General features: G+C 42.9%; 1 protein-coding gene and 1 long non-coding RNA gene across 5 annotated transcripts in view; both read left to right on the top strand.

The window, feature by feature from the left end:
- LOC141594778 (uncharacterized) overlaps positions 1-22,799 on the top strand; it is a 146,889-nt gene that overhangs the window by 49,142 nt on the left and 74,948 nt on the right. The gene's annotated exons all lie outside the window — the stretch shown is intronic.
- LOC141594764 (protein HOTHEAD-like) lies at positions 4,114-22,751 on the top strand. Of its 3 annotated transcripts, XR_012522232.1 has the most exons (6): positions 4,114-4,268; positions 4,754-5,395; positions 17,315-17,691; positions 18,323-18,882; positions 19,736-19,899; positions 22,648-22,751. XR_012522232.1 is itself a non-coding variant. In XM_074414763.1 (5 exons), exons 1-5 carry the CDS (start codon positions 4,175-4,177, stop codon positions 19,782-19,784), a joined length of 1,722 nt encoding a protein of 573 aa, XP_074270864.1. In that variant the 5' UTR covers positions 4,114-4,174; the 3' UTR covers positions 19,785-20,030. The 3 variants fall into 3 exon arrangements, 2 of the variants coding, with proteins under 2 accessions (XP_074270864.1, XP_074270859.1); XM_074414763.1 differs by lacking the exon at positions 22,648-22,751 and having other exon boundaries at positions 19,736-20,030; XM_074414758.1 differs by lacking the exons at positions 19,736-19,899; positions 22,648-22,751 and adding an exon at positions 19,516-19,700 and having other exon boundaries at positions 18,323-18,956.

The raw sequence follows: 22,799 nt of genomic DNA, 5'->3' as shown, positions 1-22,799 counted from the left end.
ATCACTGCTCTGGAATTATACCCGGAACAAAAACAAAACCTAGCTCTGATTACCAAGTTAAACGTTACTTTGGTAAACAATAATATTTTGAGAATATTTCTGTATGTTTTCTCATTAGAAATAGCAACGTATTTATACAACTTACAAACCCGACACCTTTAGGAAACTAATATAACCGCTAAATAAATACAAGACATAACCTACCAAAACACTAGATACACAAGATATGGAAATATATACACCTACTTCCATAACACTTACTTCTTCTGGCCTTAATAATACCATGAAAATAAGAAGAATTAGTATCCCTCTCGGTCATTCAGTGAGCCTTTGCCTTTTGCGGTAGAAATTTCATCTTAGCTTGATTTAAAGTAAGAAACTTGTTGTGAGCCTTATATTCTTGCCTCACTAACTCCCCATCCCCAGACTGTTGAACCAAAAGCTTCTAAATTTGTATGAGCTCAGTTTGAGCTAATAAAGTATCAAGTTATATAAATAAATTTAAAGATGAAAAAGTATGGAGTATTTAAGCATACAAAGTACTCGGTATAGTAGTTATAATAAAATCGTCGACATATTTGATTAATATTATTTTATTATTATTATTATTATACTCCATATGTAATTATTATTATTATTGAGATAAAAACACAAGAAATAATTAGTGTGCAGCTGAGATACTATATGGACTCTCACTCCCTTACCAATAACAAAGTTAAGTCTATTAAAAATTTGAACAGTAGTACGGGTCCCGGCATCCCGAGACACAGAGAATTTCTGAATCCGTTTGAGCAAAGCAACCGCACCCGTCTCCACACCCCACCCCCAATGAAGAGAAGTAGAAATGAAAGAAACAATTTCCGATCGCCGTACGTACACAAGCCCCGATTTTTGGCACACTTGCGCATAGCAGCATCAACCAGCACGCATCCGGGCACGAAATCAGACATTCTAGAACCAGTCAAGGTAAAAGACCCAGTCAGATCCACACACATCACGCCTCCTGTCCCAAGAATAAAGCAACAAATCCACAGGACGCAGGGGTTTGTCATGCCCATCAATCAATCCATTATCCATCTCCTTACGAGCATAAATCTCAGATCGAAAGCCGATATCCAAGATGGAGTCACGAACAAGGTCAACAGTTCCAACACACAACACAGCATGATCCCCGTAAATATCTTCATCAAAGACTCGAGAAGAAGCAGAACACGGCCTATGCACCGAAAACAAAAGAACACTCAACCGATAGCTAAGCACACAATGATAAGTTCTCTCATTCATAGTCTGCCCCAACCCACCAACAATCTCATTAGGATTATGCAAAAGGTCAGAACCCGTTATCTCATTAAAGGACTTGTCTTATCCGAGCACAATTTTATGAGCACAAATTCTTATTTGTGACGGAGGGTATCCGTCACAAATAAGAGACGGGTACCATATTGTCTCACAAAAAACCCATAGGGGGTGAGAGAAGGAGCACATGGGGTGGGTGCCCACCTTGTCCCCTCTACCCATTTCCACTCACAAAATATCCGTCGCAAGATCCGACCCGTCACAAGCAAGACTTAGGCCCTGTTCTTTTGACCGAAATTGTCGAATCGAATCGAATTGAATCGAATGGAGCCGAATCGAATCGAATCGAACTTAATGGAGTGAATCGAATCGAATCGAATCGAATCGAATCGATTCGAATCGAATCGAATCAATTGAATCGAAACAATAATAAAAAGATTATATTATTATTATTATTATTAAATATTATAATAAAAATAATACCAATAATAATAATAAATATTATTATAATATTATTCATTAATAATAATAATATATTAATATAATCTAATAATAATAATCTAATAAGATATATAAAAAATAAAATATTAATATAATAATAAATAAAGTAATAATAATAATATATTAGTAATATAAATGATAACATTATTAATAATAATAATAACTAAAAAATAAATAATATAATAATAATAATAATAGGTCTAATATAACAACTTATTAACATAATAATATTAAATATAATAATAGTAATAATAAATATGTGATTAATAATATTAATAATGAGTATATTAATAAAATAATAAATAATAAATAATAACTTATTAATATAATAATATTAAATATAATAATAATAAATATGTTATGAATAATATTAATAATAATAAATATATTAATAAAATAATAAATATAATAATAATAATAATAATAAATGTATTAAATATAAATATAATAATATAAACAATACGAATTAATTATTAATAAATATAATAGTAATATAATAGTAATATAATAAATATAATAATAATAATAATAATAATAATAATAATAATAACAATAGTAAATACATTAACATAAAAATAATAATAAGAATATCAATAAGAATAATAATAGTAATGTTGAAATAAACTTGAATCAATGAATCGATTCGAATCAATCAATCAATCAATCAATCAATTGAGTTTGAATCGAATCGAATCGAATCGAATGGAGTGAATCGAATCGAATCGAATCGATTAGAATCGAAATTAAGTCCAAAAGAACAGGGCCTTATTGTTTTATGAGAGTGTTGTTGATAATTAGGCGTATTGAATACCGAAAGACAAAAGAATATATAGTGTATTAAAAGCGTATAATTTTGATGCGACATTAGCCTCATCTACAATACCTACTACACCGTATAATTTATTTCATTTACAATATTTAGTGGCACCTGTATTTCATCATTCTCCTGTCTTGCAAGCTAGCCATTACTTTGAGTATACTTAAGTTTCTTGTCAAGTTTACTCTTACACTCCGTATATAAATACGTTTGCCAAATTACGACTAGGACCATAGTAAGATACCAGAAGGATCAAATAAAAGGTGTGATACTACATTACTTTGAGTTGACTATTAAAGTTCTATCCAAGAATGGATACTATAGTTTAAAAGAAAAAAAAAATCAATTAACGTACAAATTAATTTATTTGAAATCTCTGTAAATAACCGCGATTTTTGTTACTTTAAGAATTACTCCGTATTATTAGTACATAATTCGAAATAAATGGTACATGGACATAAAAAATGAGTCAATAGATACTGGCTAAATATGATGTTCCCTATTTCTTAAGAATATTTTAACTAATTATCCGTTAAGTCGGTAGCACTTTGGTTTTTCACAATGGGAGCTTGCGGTCTAGCGTCTATGTACAATTTTGAATCAAGCAGAACCGAAGAGCATTAAAACTATGTACGGAGTAAGAAGTATAGTTCTTCATCATAAGCTTTAATTTTATTATGTTTATAGCTAGGTTTCGAGCTCAAAAGTGATATGGAGTAGTTAAACTTGTGACTTAATTAGTGAGTAGTATTATTGTGTGGTTTATGTATTGAAGTTACTATATCTCAATCAACTTTGACAATTCCACGGATTTTAAGAGAAAGTTTTCAAGTTGTCGTTTTTCATGTATGTGCCACATTGTATATATTTCAGCCATAAGAATTGGTATATACAGTATATCCAAGTCTTTCCATTATTGTATCTATCCTTCACACTTGATTGTGACATCCTAGCGCCCTTAACATCCTCTTTAATGCCGCTTAAATATAATATCTCACTAGGATATTTTAGGCCCCGTTCTTTCACTTTAGTTTTAGCTCTCATTCAGCTAAGCTTATTTAAACACTATTCATCTCAGCGAATTTCAATTCACTTCAGCTCACTTTAGTTGATCAGTTCAGTTCTATTTAATTATCTCAAAAGACTAGCGAGTTGTTTATTCGTACTAATTAGTTTTACGAGCGAGAAAACATCATATGAGCCTATAGTAAACTCCCCCTCATTACTCGTGTCTTGTCGAGTCGACCCGCTTTGACCGTAAATACATATAGTTAACACCCCAGTTGATTAGATTTAGCTCATACGCCATTAAATGCAAGAAGTAGGGTTATGTATACTACTGAACCACGCAAATTCTATTTCAAGTTACAACTTGTGCTTAATGAAGGGCCCTTTACGGGTTGGAGTTAGGGGGTTGGAGCATTAATCTTCGTATAATTCTTCCCTCCTTTTTTGTAATAAAATTTGTGTATATATATATATATATATATAGATATCACACACATGATGACATTAATAAATCCAACTTCATCACTTGTACATTAACAAAACTATTTCATTATGACTTCAACTTCACGGCACATAACTTTTGTTTTCACTATTATTTTATGTGCCATTTCTACATTCTTTCATTCCTGCAAATCTCAACAACAAGGTAAGCAACGAAATTATTTATAGCCTAATTGACACCTTTGAATTGTATGCGTACTGTTGATTACATTTATTCGCGTATGCATGATATAATTTAGGAAAAATTACAAATAATCACCTCGTATTTGCGTCTTTTTACAAATTACCACCACGTATTTGCATTTTTACAAATAACCCCCGAACTTCAACGTATATTCTCCAATCACCTTTGAATTGTATGCCTAGTGCCGATTACATTTATTCGCGCATGCGTGATATAATTTATTGTTTTTCTTTTTATACTTTATAGCGATAGTTTCAAACCATATTATTTGTGTTATAGCCTAATGGACACCTTTGAATTGTATGCATAGTACTCCGTATTGATTACATTCATTCGCATATGCAATTATGCATGATACTAATAAGTTATTGTGTTTTTTTTCTTTTACTTAATTATAGTGATTGTTTCAGATAATAATAATAATTCATGTGAATTATACTATGCAGCTCTAAAGTATAGTTTCAGTAAGCCAGCAACATTAGCACCAGAAGTGTCATACTACGACTACATAATCGTGGGTGGCGGTACAGCCGGGTGCGCACTAACCGCAACACTCTCAGAAGGCGCAAAAGTGCTCCTCCTCGAGCGAGGTGGACAACCCTACGGAAGACAAGACGTAGAGGAAATGGGAAAATTCGGATCCAACCTAGGCAACAATTCATGGGCAGCCTCAGCACAACCATTTGTGTCAGAAGACGGGGTAATCAACGCCAGAGCCCGTGTCCTAGGGGGTGGCTCAGCAGTAAATGCCGGGTTCTACACCCGAGCAAGCCCATCTTACGTAGCGCAAGTCGGGTGGGATGGATCCATGGTAAATGAGTCATATAGATGGGTTGAAAAGAAAGTTGCATTTAGACCACCAATGTTGGAATTTCAATCTGCATTTAAAGATGGATTATATGAAGTTGGAGTAAGACCGTATAATGGTTTTACGTATGATCATATGACTGGGACTAAAATTGGTGGAACAATATTTGATAGCAATGGAAAGAGGCATACTGCTGCTGATTTATTGGAGTATGCTGTTACTAATTCAACTACTGTTTATTTGTATGCCACGGTCCATATGATTTTGTTTATTAGGAAAGGTACGTAAGTTGTTCAACCATCTTATTAATTATCCTTCTTTCCCTTTCCCTACTTATTATCGACTTGGTCCAAACTTAGGACTCGTTTAGCTCTCAGCTTTGGAGAATAGAATCAAATCGACGATTCTATATACAATGTCGAATAGTTACTAAACCAGTTTATCAAGTTTCAAGGTTTAACCCGGCTATTACTAGACTAACACCACATTATTAATTTGAGAGTTTTTATGACATCATCTCACAAGTGAAGGCCATCTAAATTATCATCAATTCTCATTTAATTTTAAGGCTAATAAAAATCTATTGGGGTCCATAATAGACTTTTTCTCTTGAAAATTTTGATATGTTTTTGTTCCGGGTGTGATTCCAGAGCAGATATTTGGTACCACTCGTAGCTCGTAGAGAGATGTCCTTGCTTGAGTTCTCCTTTGATCTATCCTGAAACGATGAACAAACTGAGGGCTCGGCTTTGGCCGAGCGTACTCACTCCGACGCTCAAGTCAGTTAACTTAGAGAGGTAAGTTGTTGTTACTTGGCTAAGAATATATTGTAGAGAGATAAGGAAGATATTACCAGATGAATAGTGGTTATTAGGTCAATTTGTGGATCCTTTCCTCAATGAAGGTTGAGGAGTATTTATAGGCATTCACCTTTTGTCACGTAGTGGCCAAGTGGCCAAGTGGCTATCAGGTGAAAAGACCGTTGTACCCTCGGCCGATGGACCTGTGGCAGGCTCGCCGAGGGTCTTGGATATGAGTACGCGGTTGTGTCCCGGTGGCTAGTTGTCCGGCCGAGACCAGTGACAGCCGATGGGCTCCATCAAGAAGACTGTCTAAGTCGTTGACTTTCTTTGTGGATACCCTTGACCTTGCTCAATATGTTGACTTGGTCACGGTGCGAGAATATGCCCCATCAATTTGCCCCCAGCGTAGTCTATGCCGTGGTATGGGCTCCGATGTATGTTGAGCGTATATTCTGCGTAAGTATTTTTGCAAAATTTCTGGTATCGGCTTCTTCTGAAGCATCGGCGTGGTTCTTGTTAGGCCGTACCATATCCCCCCTCCACATGGATGCGTAGGGGGCATCCTATGTGGAAAAGAAGGTGACGCCGGCCGAGACCAGGGCTGAGAGTGCCGGCTATTTTTGATTGCCCCCGGCCGGTGCTTCCTGGCTTGGTCGATTATGTGGCCGGCGGAGAGCAGGTACCTAGGAACTTGTTGAGGGAGATGAACAGGCGAAGAGATGTGAATGGGCGTGTTGAATACGCTTGGTCACTTGGCATTGATTGACATTTAACTGTTGCAACGATTGACATTCCGTGGTTGCATGTCCGACACGTGTCTGTTCGCTGATTGGTTGACGCTTCATGGGCTGTGCCCTGATTGGTCCCTCTTCATGGGCTTTTCCCTATAAATAGGGCAGTTATTCCGTGATTTTGGCCATTACTTTCATTTCCTCAAATTTTCGAAAATTTTCTCCCAAAATCTTCATCTCTCTAAACTTTCAAGGGCTTTCTTTTCTTCCAATCTTCGGTCTTCGATCCGGCGAGTGTTTTTCTTTGAGGTAAACAAACAAATTCTTTTTTATCTTGCTAATAATTTGTTGTGAACATGTCTTCTCGCCGATCTTGGACCTAGTGAACTGCGTCGGGGCCCTAGGCCCCCTTCTCCCGAAGTTGACCCTCAAATTTTGGAGGAATGGGAGGATGACGATTCCTATGGTGATTTTGGTGATGATTTCGGTGATGAAGTGGAAAGGCCTCGCCCCTAACGAAGGGAGGCGACGTTATGGATCATGGCGACGCTGTAAGGTCCGTCTTGACCGCACTGGACTCATAAGCTCGCCGATTGTTGGCGCGAGACATTTTTCGAGGGCCATTTTTTCTTCGGTAGGGGATATAAAATTGTTATCCCCGAGGAGGGTGAAGCCGTCTGTTGCCCTCCATCGGGCTACACCGGCGTGTACATGAAGCATTTGGAGTATGGGCTCCGGTTTCCGCTGAATGGGTACGTTGTGGCCATCATCAAAGCCATGAACGTTGCTGTTGCCCAACTGCACCCGTTGGCTATGAGGACCATAGTCGGCTTCGTCTGGCTTTGTCTCTTCAAAGGAGAGGCTCCGACGGTGAATTTATTTCGCCGGCTTCACCATCTCAAACCATTCTCTGGCCGCGTCGGATGGTACAGTGTGGAGATGGAGCCGGGTTATGTCTCTGTCAACAAACTTCCTTCTTGCAAGGACTGGCAAGGCCGGTGGGTGTACGTTAAGGTGCCGGATGACTATCCGCTGCCCTGCTTTTTCCAGCACCGAGTTAACTTGCGGTGTGAGACTCAGGCGGAGCACGACAGATGGGTTTCTCGGAAGAAGCTCAAAATGGATGCCAGCAGGGTCCCTCTTACGGACGATGAGAGGCTGGCGATGAGGCTCTTTGAGGTGGACAAGGATGGGGTGCCGAAGAGATGGGTTCCCCCGACGCAGATCATTCTTCAGGATGAGCCGCTCTGCCATGTCGGCCTCATACCGGCCCTAGCACAGGGTGAGTGGGGCCGGTGTGGGGCCCATCACCGCTCTCAACGTTTCTGTTTCTCGAACTTTGATTTGTTTCCTCTAAAACTTTGCTTTGTCTCTTTCGCAGGCCACTTTGGACCGGACCTGTCTGAGGATATCCTCCGGAGAATGGGACTGCACAAAGATAAAACTGTTGCTAACTTGCATCCCAAGGCTTTGGCCCACGACCGCAGGAAGTCGCCGAGTGAACTTATGGAACAACGGCTGAAGGGCTTGAGCGTGGAGGAGGCTCAAGCGAGGGTTGTTAGCGGCGTTGTGCGTCGGACGCGGAAAACAATGTCTTCGGCGGCGAGGGCGTCGACGCCGGTTCCAACTCCCACCCCCCCTCCTAAAAAGGAGACGGTGGAGGTTGTTGATATTCCTTCTGAGGGGGACTCCGATGCGGAGGAATCTCCCCTTATCCGAAAGAGGAAGGAGGCAGCCTCTACCGTTGGCAAGGAAGTGCCTCCTCCGGCCAAGAAGGCGAAGCACGGTACCTATTCATTCCGTGGCTTAAATTTAGCCGAGTCATTGGGTGCTCCCGATGACAGCTTCCCGACATGTCGATATACGTTGATACCGACGTCTTTATTAAATTTTTGTAGATCGGCCGCGGTAAACTTCCGCTCTCGTTAGGCGGCAGGTGGAGGGGACCTGCGCGCGGGTTGGTGATCAAGGCGCCTCCGTCAACCCTTCATCCTGAAGGCTTCCCATTCCCGGCCCGCAGTTGGTGGTCAAATTGTCACCACCGTCCCTTCATCCCAGAAGGCTTCCGTCTCCCAGCTTATAGAGGAAGGCACGAAGCTAATTAGGGAGCTGGCGAGGTGGAACGTGGTTACCGGTGCTCGTCTCATGGAGCAGGAGAAGGCCGTGGCTCGAGCCGTTTATGAGCGCAATGCCATTAAGCGGGTGGCTGCGTCGGCGAAGCTGGATCTCCTCAATGAGCGGACGCTTAGGGGTGATGCTGAGAAGGCGCTCTTGGCTGAGAGAAAACTCAGGGAGGACGCTGAAAAGGAGGTCCTCGCTGAGAGAGCGAAGGCCGAGGCTGCGGCAGCCGAAGCTGTGAAGCTGTCGGAGAAGTTTAGCTTTGTTCAGGGGCGTGCCGACCTCTTTCTTCGGCAGAGGAACGAGTTCAGGGACCTGTTTGAGGCCCAGGCGGAGGTGGTCCGGAGCAAAGAGGCCATCATCAAGCAAAAGGAGGAGGACATTGAGATGCTCCAAACCGTCATGCTCCCCAACCTGTGCGCCGAATTTCGGGACTTGGCCGAAGGAGCTGCTAGGGAAGTGATCGGGGAGCTTTATCCTCTTGATGGTTCCTTTCCATGGGGCAAATATGACGAGCTGCTTGAGGATAAGCTCGAGGCTAAGGAGAATGCCGTGGCGGAGAAGGCCAAGGAGGCGGTGAGGGCGAAGATGGAGAGGGAGGCGGCCGCGGAGAAAGCAGCTCTTGCTGAGAAAGCTAAGGCGGCCAAGGAGGAAGCCGAGAGAATGAGGGCGGCTGATGACGCCGAGGCCAAAGCTGAGGCTGCTAGGAAAGCTCTTGGGTTGCTCGATGAAGAAGATGCGGCTGGCGCGCCGATGGTAAGTAGCAACGGGCATAGGGCTGCTTGATGAGAACAAGTTTACAGTAGATCTGCTTCAGCTCCTCACACGCTACTATGTGCTGCTTTGATGAGAACAAGTTTACAGCAGATCTGCTTCAGCTGCTCGGGAGTTAATTATTAAGCCCTTCCCCCCTGCTATCTTCTGGTGCTTTAAATGACATAATTGTAATTTTTGCTTTTCTTTCCTTGTATTTTGTACAACTTTGGTAGGTTGTGTTTTGGTTTATCCCAATGGGGACGGCCGTCATCCCCAGCCTGTAAACTGTTATTATTAATAAGAGTTCGTTTCTTTTGCCTTCGGTATGCCGAGGTCTTTTCCTCATTTCTTTTGAGCGTCTCAACGGTATTTAGTGTTTCCACTTTGCCTCTGGCTTGGCCGAGGTCTTCTCTCGTTTTTGTCTGAGTTGCCCTCTTACGTTATTAATTGAGCATATCTTTTTGTTTCCGGCTTGGCTTGGCCGAGGCGGTTTAGAGTGTGTGTCTCAACTGTTAACGTTTTTAAGGCGTTTTGATTGTTTATCAACTGCGCTGGCCGCGACTGTCGCGGTGTCTGCTTTCTGATGGAGACCGCCGCTCCTGTCGGTACGACAGTAAGAGTCGGCGTCTGGATAGCGTGTTACGCGGCGTCTACCACTTTAAGTGACTGCCGAAGCGTCTACTATTTGGGGTGACTGCCACAGCACTACATTTCTTCATGGAGACCACCGCTCTTGTCTATGACAAAGTGTGAGGTGGCGTCACGGATAGTGTGTTACGCGGCGTCTACCACTTTAAGTGACTGCCGAAGCGTCTACTATTTGGGGTGACTGCCACAGCACTACATTTCTTCATAACGACTGCCGCTCTTGTCGAATCGACAGTATGAGTCGGCGTCGGCTTCTTTCTTTACAACGACTGCCGCTCTTGTCGAATCGACAGTATGAGACGGCGTCGGTCTCTTTCTTCACAACGACTGCCGCTCTTGTCGAATCGACAGTATGAGACGGCGTCGGTCTCTTTCTTCACAACGATCGCCGCTCTTGTCTAATCGACAAGATGAGACGGCGTCGGCCTCTTTCTTTCACAACGATCGCCGCTCTTGTCGAATCGACAGATGAGTGAGGCGGCGTCGGCCTCTTTTTCACAACGATCGCCGCTCTTGTCGAATCGACAAGTATGAGACGGCGTCGGCCTCTTTCTTCACAACGATCGCCGCTCTTGTCGAATCGACAGTATGAGACGGCGTCGGCCTCTTTCTTCACAACGACTGCCGCTCTTGTCGAATCGACAGTATGAGACGGCGTCGGCCTCTTTCTTCACAACGACTGCCGCTCTTGTCGAATCGACAGTATGAGACGGCGTCGGCCTCTTTCTTCACAACGACTGCCGCTCTTGTCGAATCGACAATGTGAGACGGCGTCGGCCTCTTGGTAGAGACCACCGCTCCTGTCTAATTGACAGTATGAGACGGCGTCTGTTTCTTCATAATGACTGCGGGAAAAAAGAACACTTTGAAGGGAAAACTTAGATTATTCTACATTAGATACAAATATGCGTCGGGGTGTCCACAACTGTTTTAGACACCTCTGCCGCCATACAAAGTTTTCGCAGAATCGCCAGTGTCCTAAACGCTTGCTAAAGGCTCCCCCCCCCGTCAGGCATCGGTGGCGTCCATGAGGTCGCCTTCCTGTTGTAGGGATGGGCTTTTTCCCTTCTCGGACTGTTTTGCCACTTTGAGGGATTGCATGTTGCATCCTCTGGCAGATATCTGGACGTTGACCACCTCGTCCTTCTCGTTCTTGGAGACGAGCTTTTGCGCTTCCCCCCGGTCCGAGACATACAAAAGTGTAAGAGCCCGGATGGACATTGCCGCGTCGGCCTCGCTCAGAGTGACTCGGCCTATGAGAACGTTGTAGGCAGATGAGCCGTCGATGACCATGAACTCAGCTAGGACGTTCTTGGCCGCATTCCCTTCGCCGAATATCACCGGTAGTTTGATTGAACCGAGGGGTACCAGGCCAGCCCCGGAGAAGCTGTATAATGGATGGGTGCAGGGGCTCAAGTCCTTGATTCTCGGCCGAGATCGTGGAAGCACTCCCCGAACATGATGTTCGTGTAGGCGCTGTGTCAATCGGGCACCTCTTCACCAGGTGGTTGGATATGTCCAAGTTGACGACAAGCGGGTCATTTGTGAGGGGCGATGATTCCTCGTAGTCCTTCCTCCCAATAGTCATATCGGGAATGTCGGGGGCAATCGCTGTGCTGGGCACAAAGTTGATGGCTTGATACAGCTCGTTTAGGTGCCGCTTGTGTCCATGAGCCGACCCACCGTTTTCGTTTCCCCCGATGACCACATGGATTACTCCTATCCGTTGGAAAACGGATTTCTTATCAGAGCCGCTAGCGTCAGTCTTCTGGCCTTTGGCCACATACTTGTCGAGGCTTCCCTTCCGGATTAGCTCTTCAATGGCATTCTTCAGATGCCGGCAATTGTCAGTCAGGTGACCGGCGCAACCGTGATACTCGCAATACTGGCTCGCGTCACCGTCTCCTTTTGGCTTGGGAGGCCGTTCCCACTTCTGGCCCTCGTTTCTGCTCAGGGCGAAGACTTCGGCGGCCGATGCGACCAGGGGGGTTTTATCATGGTAATGCCTTTGGTAAAACGTTCCCGAACTCCCCCCGGCGCCCGTCGAGCCTTGTTTCCTGGCGGATCTATCAGACCGTGACCTGTTATTGTCACGGCGTTTCTCGTCGGACCGTGACTCGTTATTGTCACGGCGTCTCTCATCCGGGTTGTCATCCCGGCGGCTTTTTGTTTCCGAGGGCTCAACCTCGCTGGGGCCTAGCCAGGTTTTGTGGTAGTCTTCTACCTTGATGGTCTGACCGGCCATCCTCCTAGCGGCATCTAGGCCCAAACCCCCGTGCTTGATGAGTTCGTCCTTTAGGTTTCCCTTGGGGAGGCCCTTCATCAGTGCGAAAGCCGCTAGTTCGGGGTTGATTTCCGAATCTCGCCGAACCTTGTTGTCGAACCTCTTCACATAGCTTCAGAGACTCGCCCTCCTCCCGTTTGAGAGTTAGGAGGTCCGAAGTCTCCACGACCGTCCTCTTGTTGCAAGAGTCTTGGGCTAAGAAGGCGTCCTTTAGGTCGGCGAAACAGTATACCGAACCGTCGGGAAGCCCCTTGTACCAACTCTGAGCCATCCCATGCAGAGTCGTCGGGAAGACCCGGCACCAGACCTCATCGGGCTGCTCCCATACCGACATGTAAGACTCAAAGGCCTCGACGTGGTCGGTTGGATCACTGTCTCCTTTGTACGTGAACGCCGGCAACTTCAGCTTAGCTGGCACGGCGGTGTCAAGGACATAATCACTGAGGGGCTGCTTGACCACGTGTCGGATGACACGTGGCGACCGACTCCTCGCATTCCTAGTCCGGCTTCTCTCCTCGTAGCGGGAAGGACTCCTTCTTCGACTTGGGCTTCTTCTCCGACTCTCCTGAGTCGGGCTTCGCTGGTTCCCCCGGGGTGTGCCTCGTCGGTGTTGCGGCGACGCTGTCCTCTCGCGAGTGCGAAAAGGACTTATGTTTACCACGACCACTTTGGGCTCCTCCGGCGTCTTGATAGGGTCTGCTTCTCCCAGTGCTCCGTTCAAGTTTCTTGGAGTCACGTTTTGGGCCCTGGTCTCCTGGACGGCTTCCACCGCTCGTGTCGGCGTGCCTATGTGAGCTGGTGTACTCCCACCAGGGTCCAGGAGTGTCTTCGGTTTGCTACGTCAACCACCGTCCCATGATGGTGACCTGGTTGGCGGGCGGCGGTGTGTCTGGTGTTATCGGCATTCCGAATTCCGGTTGGATTACTCCGCCGGTGGAGGGTTGCACTACTCCAGAATGGTGAAATGTATCATCTTGGTGTAGTTCGGTTTCGTCGGTCACGACTACTTGTTGTTTTGACATCTTCTTAGCTCTTGGGGTGGGTTTATTTTTTGTGTTTTTGTTTTTGTTGTTTTTGGGAATGAATGTGACTAGCTTCTAGTGTCCATTCCCACAGACGGCGCCAATTGTTCCGGGTGTGATTCCAGAGCAGATATTTGGTACCACTCGTAGCTCGTAGAGAGATGTCCTTGCTTGAGTTCTCCTTTGATCTATCCTGAAACGATGAACAAACTGAGGGCTCGGCTTTGGCCGAGCGTACTCACTCCGACGCTCAAGTCAGTTAACTTAGAGAGGTAAGTTGTTGTTACTTGGCTAAGAATATATTGTAGAGAGATAAGGAAGATATTACCAGATGAATAGTGGTTATTAGGTCAATTTGTGGATCGTTTCCTCAATGAAGGTTGAGGAGTATTTATAGGCATTCACCTTTTGTCACGTAGTGGCCAAGTGGCCAAGTGGCTATCAGGTGAAAAGATCATTGTACCCTCGGCCGATGGACTGTGGCGGGCTCGCCGAGGGTCTTGGATATGAGTACGCGGATTTGTGTCCCGGCGGGCTAGTTGTCGGCCGAGACCAGGACAAAGCCGATGGGCTCCATCGGCAAGACTGTCTAAGTCGTTGACTTTGCTGTGGATACCCTTGACCTTGCTCAATATGTTGACTTGGTCAGCGGTGCAGAATATGCCCCATCAGTTTTATTAAATATTTTGTCAAGACTCTGGCTATTTCTTGTCCTCCTCCTCTGCCGTAGGATGATTCTTCCTCCGTCCCGGTTAATAGTTATCGATTTTTAAGAGAGGTATTGGTTAATAGTTATCTATTTTCATTTTCACAAAATCTCATTATAGACGGCACATATCCGTCTATAACTAAAGACGGGTCAAATACAATACCACATTCCTAATAGGACAAGCAATAAGTGGGATGGTGGAGGCAAAAAATGTCACCACTTTCAGGCAAGACTAGCTCATTTTATGGTAACTTTTTATGAGTCACCTTAATACATGCATGTGACGTTATGTGTTTGTGTGGTCCAAATCTACCCATCTTGTCTTCCCTAATCTTTGTACTAAAAGAAATAGATATAACTATTAATTGAGACGGGGTACTATTTAAATAATTAAGAAATTTTCTCGCTTATACCACTCCTTCATTTTCTCTCTCACTTGGACTCTTTATTTTTTATTTTTTTGAAAACAAAATGTTTGACTATCAGTCACTTTTGCCTACGATTTCAAAAAACGGTAATTATTTTTTTCCAATTTGAAAGTCTTTATTACTAGATATTCGGTTTTAAAAAAACATTGTTTTTTGAAGGGCATTATGTTCGGTCAAAGTCTTTTGACGGAATAAACTTTGACGGACTAGAATACCCTGGTACATCCGTACATGTACCAAAATACTCTCTCTTATTCGGTGTTTTTTTTCCACTTTCCTTTTTGCACATGAAATAAGGAAATGAATTTTGACCACACAAATACATTACCCTACATGCAATTGAATTTGGACAACATAAAACTTCCAAAAAAAAAGAAAGTGGAAAGAAAACATGAATAATTCCAAAACAGAAATAAGAAAGAAGAGTAGGTCTTGCTTAAGACGGGTCGAATCTTAAAACGGGTAGTTACACTCACAAAACGAATATGGGGGACAAGGTGGGGGCACCCCCATGTGCCTCCCACTATCCTCTATTTGGGCATTTTGTCTCACAAAATGGTACCCGTCTACAACTTAAGACGGATAGTGCCCGTCTTAAGTAAGAATTTGTGAAGAAAGAATACCCTACATGAGAGGGAGTAATGTTTTTTGAACGCGTATCTAAGGCCATCCACAACGGCGTTCTCAAAAAGTGTGAAAAGAGGGTGAGCAACTGAGCATGTCTATGGGTGACATGTGGACAAAAGACAGTTGAGGAGTAGTGAAAATTCTCGGGAGACAGAAAACTGGCGAAGAGGAAAAAGGGACCCATTTTCTTTTGATTTTTCTTTGTGCGTACACTTTGTCCATTTATTTGTGTTATAATATTAATATTATTAATATTATATTAATATTATTCATGAGAGGGAATGAGACTTGAGTATTTGTTAATGTGGGTGTTTGTTTGATATTTTTTGACAAATTGAAAAAAAAGGTGAAAAAGAGTAAGATGAAAATTGGTGAGATTTCACCATTGCGGATGGTCTAAGAGTCAGGGGTGGTCAAATCTCAGGCCGACCCGGCCCACCCGGACCCGACCTGCCCCTGGGACGTTATTTTATTTCCTAGCCTGCCTTACCTATGGTAGACGGGTCACTCGGGTCACTCGGGTGGGTTACGGGTCGGGTTGAAGCGGGTCGGGTCATATCGAGTTCGGGTTGTGTCGGGTTAGCGATGGGCCGGGTCGGTTACGGTTCATGTCGGGTAATCAGCGGGTAGCAAGTCAGGTCGGGTTAGTATCGGGTCCGATTATAAGCATATATTTTCTCTTATGTATTTAGTTTTAGATGGGTAATTTTATGTTTAAACACCATGTAGGAGTATTAATTGTAATTTTAAGTGAAAATAATTAAGATTAATGTCAATTTGGTCTTATTTACATAATTATTAAGCTAATTCATTATCTGGTCATGTATCGGGTTGAGTCAATATCGGGTCACGGGTCGGGTCGGGTCGGTTCAGTTCGGGTTGGAAAAAATAAGGATGTTGTCGGGTTTGGTCGGGCCGGTTTCGGGTTACCCAATTTTCGGGTTGTATCGGGTCGGGTTTCGAGCGGGTCGGGTTGAGTTCCTCGGGACGGGTCAGCTTTTGCCAGCTTTAACCTATGGCAAGCCCAACGAACCCGTCAAAAACTAGGGTTGGGCCAGGTCGAGCAAATCTTACTCGGCCCGCCCTTGACCCGTCCTCAACTTTCCCCTTGACCCTACTTCGGGCCGTTTTCGGGTTCACCTACACCAAGCTCGTCCCAGCCCGGCCTGCCCGACCCATCCCCTATCTCGGGTCATGTCCTGGTTCAGCTAGTGAGGCTTATATAAGATTGTCTTATATAAAATCCTATATACTCTTTTTTCTTCCTTTACAAGAACAAACATGATAATTGTATAGCTTATACCTCCACACATGGAAAAAAGGAATATGCATGTGATGTATTACATCAGATCTCTTTAATAATTAAGCTTACATGTATTTTCTCTAAGCATTTAAAGTTTTTAAGTTATTCCCTCCACACACTCATTTTCACCTCATTTCTCTAATATATGAGATGAGTATTTTAATGAAATGGGGTGAAAATGAGTGTGTGGAGATTGGAGGGAGTATATTTTAATTTTTTGACATCAAAACTCAAAATTAACTGAATTTATATGTATAGTTTTTTAGCAATATTGTACGGCCCAAAATCTCATTGAAGACGGGCACTATCCGTCACAAGCTGAAGACGGATAGTGCCCCTCTCACAAGATGCAAGTGGCAATATGCATGGGTGCTCCATTTTCCCTCCCACTTGCCAACCCACTTGCTTTATTGTGAGAGGTCTTCAGCTTGTGACGGATATTGTCCGTCACAAGCAAGACGCTTTGATTGTACGGAGTATTATTTTAGCTTAATGTTTAAGTGAACGAGTTCAAAAACATTATAGGAAAACCCATAATTGTAAAACAAAGTTCGAAAACTCTGTTATAAAATTTAAAAGTTACACAACTAGTTGTATTACATCTGATGTATAATCTATAAATTGTACGCACATTATTCCTTAAATAAAAATTACATATTTGTTTTTTCTTATGCGAAAATAATAACCGGAAGATCAATGTGAAATGGAGGATGTAGGATTTAACTTAGTGGTACATGAACATACAATTGACATAACTATTATCCTCGCAGGGAGATACACACAAAAACCAAGAGCTCATGGAGTAATATTCAGAGATTCAAAAGGAGTAAAACACAAAGCATACCTAAATCCAGGAGAAAATAATGAAATAATAGTATCCGCAGGAGCACTAGGAAGCCCACAATTGTTGATGTTAAGTGGAATTGGGCCTGAGGCCCATCTTAAACAATTTGGTATACAAGTCCAAGTTGATCAGCCGTTGGTGGGCCAAGGCATGACAGATAATTCAATGAATGCAGTTGTAATTCCATCTCCAAATCCTGTTGAAGTATCACTAATTCAAGCTGTTGGTATTACTGATTTTGGTACTTATATTGAAGCTGCTAGCAGTACTAGTTTTGCCAATGCTATTATTCACTCGTACGAGGTATGTTTATGCATATTACATACTGTATTTAATTCTTTTGCAGGTGGTATATGTATGTACATCTTTTGTTGTTAATGTTGCAAATTTTGGGTAAAAAGACTTGTTGAGGCGAACTAGCAATGTAATAAAATAAATTTTAAAAAAATTGAAAAATCTTAATTGTCTAAACTCTATAGTGATCACTAGAGAGTGTAGAGATGGAAGTGGGTCATGTCGGACTGGGCCTCGTGTCGGCCCACCGTGCTAGGAGAAGAAAATGACATGGCCAAGGCACGCGAAGGCCGGTGGGCCTCGTACCGTGCCATTGAAATGGAAATATGGCTCAAGACGGCTGCGCGTCTTGGCGTGCCGTGCTTGGGCTAGCTCATGTAAATCCTCCACTTTACCCTTATTTCTTCGTGTATGTTGAGCGTGCTAACGCGTGTCATGACGTGCCTGGGCTGAATTTGTTATAATTTTTTTAGCAAATTCACCCATTAAATATAAAAAACCCGAAATAAAACCGAAAATCGACTCTTCTCCTTGTATATTATTCTAGGTTGCCTTAACCAAATTCTTGTTTTTATTTGTGTAAGAAACATATGGCACTTGTTTAAGTTTGTAAGGGACAATTTAAACTACATTTTTGCAGATGAGCCAACCAACAAGCATTAGCAATGAGAAACAAAAGATAAAGTATGATGAATTCCTGGGCTCTTTAGCAGATGATCAATTAAATGCAGGCTTAATTCTTGAGAAAATCATAGGACCACTTTCTTCAGGGTACCTTAAACTTAAGACCAAAAACCCAAATGACAATCCTTCAGTTACATTCAACTACTTTAAGGAAAAGGAAGACCTTTCAAGGTGTGTTAGAGGGATGGAGACCATAATCAAGGTCATAGAGTCGAAATCATTCTCAAATTTCCGGTATCCGGAGGTAACAATGCAAGACCTTCTGACCACTATGCTTAACCTACCTCTTAATCAAGTTCCGAAGGCGGCTGCTGATATTGAGTTCACCACCCTTGAACAATTTTGTAAGGATACTGTGATGACTATATGGCATTACCATGGAGGTTGCCAAGTTGGTAAAGTGGTTGATAGGAACTACAAGGTTTTCAATGTTAGTGGGCTTCGAGTTATTGATGGTTCCACCTTGTATGACTCTCCTGGGACTAATCCTCAAGCCACTGTTATGATGCTTGGAAGGTATGGTTTGATGATTTCATATACATACATGTCAACTGCGGATGTTAGCTAGTTTAGTTGTTCAATTCACACAGGTAGGGATGTCAATTTCACCCGCATCCATCAAAACCCGATCCACCCGATCCTAAAAGATGGATGAAAACCCGATTTAAATGGATGGTGGATGGATGACGGATGAAACGGATGTGGATGACGGATGGGTTGGATGAAGAAATTCCACCCGCCATCCACCCGCCATCCATCCATCACCCGATTTTATTATTTTTTATTTAATTTTTTTTACATATAACACATTATTAAGATATAAAATATTTAAATTTTCATATTTTTCTACTCTCAATATAAATATTTTGTAAGCTCTACCCATTTAGAAAGTTAAACTAAATTAATTATCTAACTTTATTTTTGTAGAGAAAAAAAAAATCATCATTTTTTTAAACTTGAAATTATAAATGCACAACACCCGTTTATCACCCGATCCACCCGTTTCATCCATGGATGATGGATGGATGGATGACGGATGATATGTTTCACGGATGACGGACGGGTTGGATGAGATTTTAAAAAGACGGATGGATGACGGATGAGGCTTCACCCGACCCGAACCCGATCCATTGACATCCCTACACACAGGTTAACTAACATAAGAACTGTCCCTTTAGAAAAAAAAAAAAAAAAAAAAACAGTAGATATCTAATAATCATAACCTTTTGCTGGGGGAGCGTCCTGTAAACCTGGTGCAGTAAGTGTCTCACGAGTTAAAATTATCTTATCTTACACCGCTTAAGTACGGACTAAACTAAGGAACTGTTGATTATAACAATGGGTGCTTGTTTTGCGTTGTTGTATACAGATACATGGGACAAGTGATTTTAAAGAACAGGAATGCAGCATCTCACTAGAGTTGATCTATACGTTTTGTCTCCGTCTCGCTGCATAAACAGATTACTGTAGTTACTACATACTCCCTCCATTCAACTCCACATGGACCTTTTCTATTTTACACACTATTCACAAGTGAGCATTCAATATCAATTTTCTCTCAATACGTAAGTGAAAATATATTCATGTGGGATCTTGTTTGATTCGTCTTTACGAGTACATTAAAAATATCTAACTTTTATAATTTTTGCAAATACGTAGTTAATGATATTTATCACGAAACGCGCGTTGAAAACGTGAAAAAAAAAAAAGTGTATGGAGTTGAATGGAGGGAGTATAAAGGAAAGAAAACAGATTGGATACCACTCAATGATTTGTCATTCATTTGTTGATTGTCCAATGTGTAACTTGTGACAAATATTGCAGATTACAATTTATGTTTGAGTTTAATTCTCTAGTTCTAATGACATACTGTATTAAATGTCTTGGGTGCCCAACATGTGAAGGATCCACCAGTAGGCAGTAGCCCAATAGAGGTGTGATGCTTGCATCCAAGAGATCGAGGTTGCATTTGATAGGATCGGGTCAGATTGAGTACGGTTCCGTCATTTGAAGTAGAAGTTTGTTTCAGATATATTACAATCGAGTCGTTCATGACACTGATAGGTTTGGGAGTCAAGTCGGGACTGGGTCATGTTCTAATTCAACTGTTTGGATACGAGTTGAGTCAAGTTAGACCGAGTCAATCCAAGCTTGAGTCGCTTCCAAATTCACCTATTTAAGTACGAGCTAAATCGAATCACATCATTTAGGAGATTTTTGCTAGACATACCCCCAAGCCTAGACCTAGCAAATGGGTTATTCAGGCCGGGTCATTATCGGGTTGGACCATCTAAGTTTGGGTCGTTTGGGCCCTTCAGATCAGGATTTTGCTTAAAATAAGTCATTTTGGGTCTATGGGTCATTTCGGGTCACTTCAAGTTGGATCATTTCAGGTAGGGTCAGTTCAAGTCCATCGGGTCAAGTTTGAGTCATGTTCTTCTACGACTTTCTGGTTCTACCTTGACCTTATCAGTCGGAATGTCGGATACTTCGGATCGAGTCGGGCTTGATAGGTCCGCAAGGGCCCAAGCACACCAACCTTAGGCCCAAACCGAATAGAATAACCAACAAGGCCCAAACTGGTTTCTTCAAAACCGGCCTGATTAGATGAAACGACAAAACTTGGATATTTTAGGGCGTTTGATGCAAACAGGCCCCCCTAAATCGCTTACTTAAATCAGTAGTGATAAGATGAAAGACGTGAAAGCGACTTTCTGACCGAAAAAAGTTGGAAGCCTTTATTCGTCGACCGAAAATGACCAAGTGCATCACTTGTGTTTTACTTTATTAGGGCCGGCTTATATTATAGACAATTAAGGCCCAAAGCGTTGTATTTAAACCATCAATTATCAATGAGAATGACACACAAATGATTAAACACAAATTACATTGTAACATGGTATCAGTGTCACCTCCTAAACCCTAATCTACGCTTCCGCCCTCACAATGACAAACCCCAATCACTCTGCTACCAGTGCCAAAACCGAGGTGCAGAAACTCGACCCTCTTTCACCCTTCTCTCTTGCAAATCAAGAAGGGCCCGGTCAATCTATCACTCATATCCGTCTTCGCAGCGATAACTATGAGGAATGGAGTCGTTCTATGCGTACTTCTCTCAAATCACGCCGCAAATTCGGGTTTTGCGATGGTACGATAAAACAACCAAAGGATGATGATTTTCTTTTTCAACAGTGGGAAGTTGCCCACCGCATTTATGCGATTGCTCAATGGATAATGCACTCCATCGAGGATTCGGTCAAGCAATCCGTTTCTTACACCGAAGATGCCCGTGCACTATGGCTCGAACTTCAGGAACGATTCAGTGTGGTTGATGGGTCGCGTATTTACGCGCTCAAAGAGAAACTCCATGAATGCCGTCAAACTAAAGGTATGACTGTAACCTCTTATTTTGGCGCATTGAAGGTCTTATGGGATGCTATTGCTAATTACGAACCACCCTTCGCTTGCAAATGCGGTGATTGCAAATGTAATATTGGTAAGGATGTTTTAGCTCGACAAGATACGGAACGGGTTTATAAATTTTAAATGGGTTAAGATCCTACTCTGTATAAACAAATCTGATCCCAACAACTCGGTCTTACTCCGTTGCCTTCTTTAAATCATGTTTACCACTCTGTTTTGCAAGAAGAAAGTCTTGTTTCTTCTTCTGCTGTTCCGGACACAGCGGAAGTAATGGCGTTCGCTGTTCGTCACGAGCCTTCGTCGTTTGCCTCAACAGGGTCCACTCCGGACTGGCGCGTTTTACGCGAGGCTGAGCGGCAGGAGCGTCGGAAACTAACCTGTACTTTCTGTCAGGCTCCTGGACATGAAGCTGTCTCCTGTTTTATTCGCACTCAAAAATTCCCGGATTGGTGGGAAGATAGGCCACGGACTCTCGATGAATTAAAAGCGAAGCGTGCCTCTGCAACTCGCAATTCTGCCCGTGTAAATTTTCTAGGCGGGTCCAATTCAATTCCGTCTTCCGATCGTCTTAGCGGTATGTCTCCTACTTGGATAATTGATACAGGGGCATCGCATCATGTAACAGGTGACGAAACTTGGCTGGCTGACCCGCATCCCATACCACCCTTCCCGGTTACATTACCTAATGGGGAGAGTGTGTCGGCTACTATAGCCGAAACGGTCCGCTTAAATGAATTTCTCGTTTTGCGAAATGTTTTATAGGTTCCTAGTCTTACCTGCAATCTCCTTTCCGTTTTTCAATTAATTGTGGTGACCGATTGTGTCATTAGCTTTACTGATTGATCTTGTCACATTCAGGACCGATCTTTGAGGACGAGGATTGGAGTCGGTGAGCAACGGGATGGTCTTTATTTGCTGCGTGCGGTGGTCAAGCCAACTATTCATCGGGTGAGCGCTGATTCCTTTGAGCTGTGGCACCGACGTCTTGGCCATCCGTCTAATAAAATAGT

This window comes from Silene latifolia, chromosome 1 (assembly GCF_048544455.1).
Source record: "Silene latifolia isolate original U9 population chromosome 1, ASM4854445v1, whole genome shotgun sequence".
In the NCBI taxonomy this organism is placed as follows: domain Eukaryota; kingdom Viridiplantae; phylum Streptophyta; class Magnoliopsida; order Caryophyllales; family Caryophyllaceae; genus Silene; species Silene latifolia.
Note: the sequence above shows the minus strand (reverse complement) of the source record. Positions and strands in the feature narration are given on the sequence as shown.

What these genes read in the sequence shown, in the direction of transcription:
- LOC141594764 (XM_074414758.1), top strand. Translation starts at nt 4,175, where the DNA reads ATGACTTCAACTTCACGGCACATAACTTTTGTTTTCACTATTATTTTA. An exon ending in CTGCAAATCTCAACAACAAG is followed by an intron (nt 4,269 to 4,753) that starts GTAAGCAACGAA and finishes TATACTATGCAG; the next exon opens with CTCTAAAGTATAGTTTCAGT. An exon ending in CTATTATTCACTCGTACGAG is followed by an intron (nt 17,692 to 18,322) that starts GTATGTTTATGC and finishes ACATTTTTGCAG; the next exon opens with ATGAGCCAACCAACAAGCAT.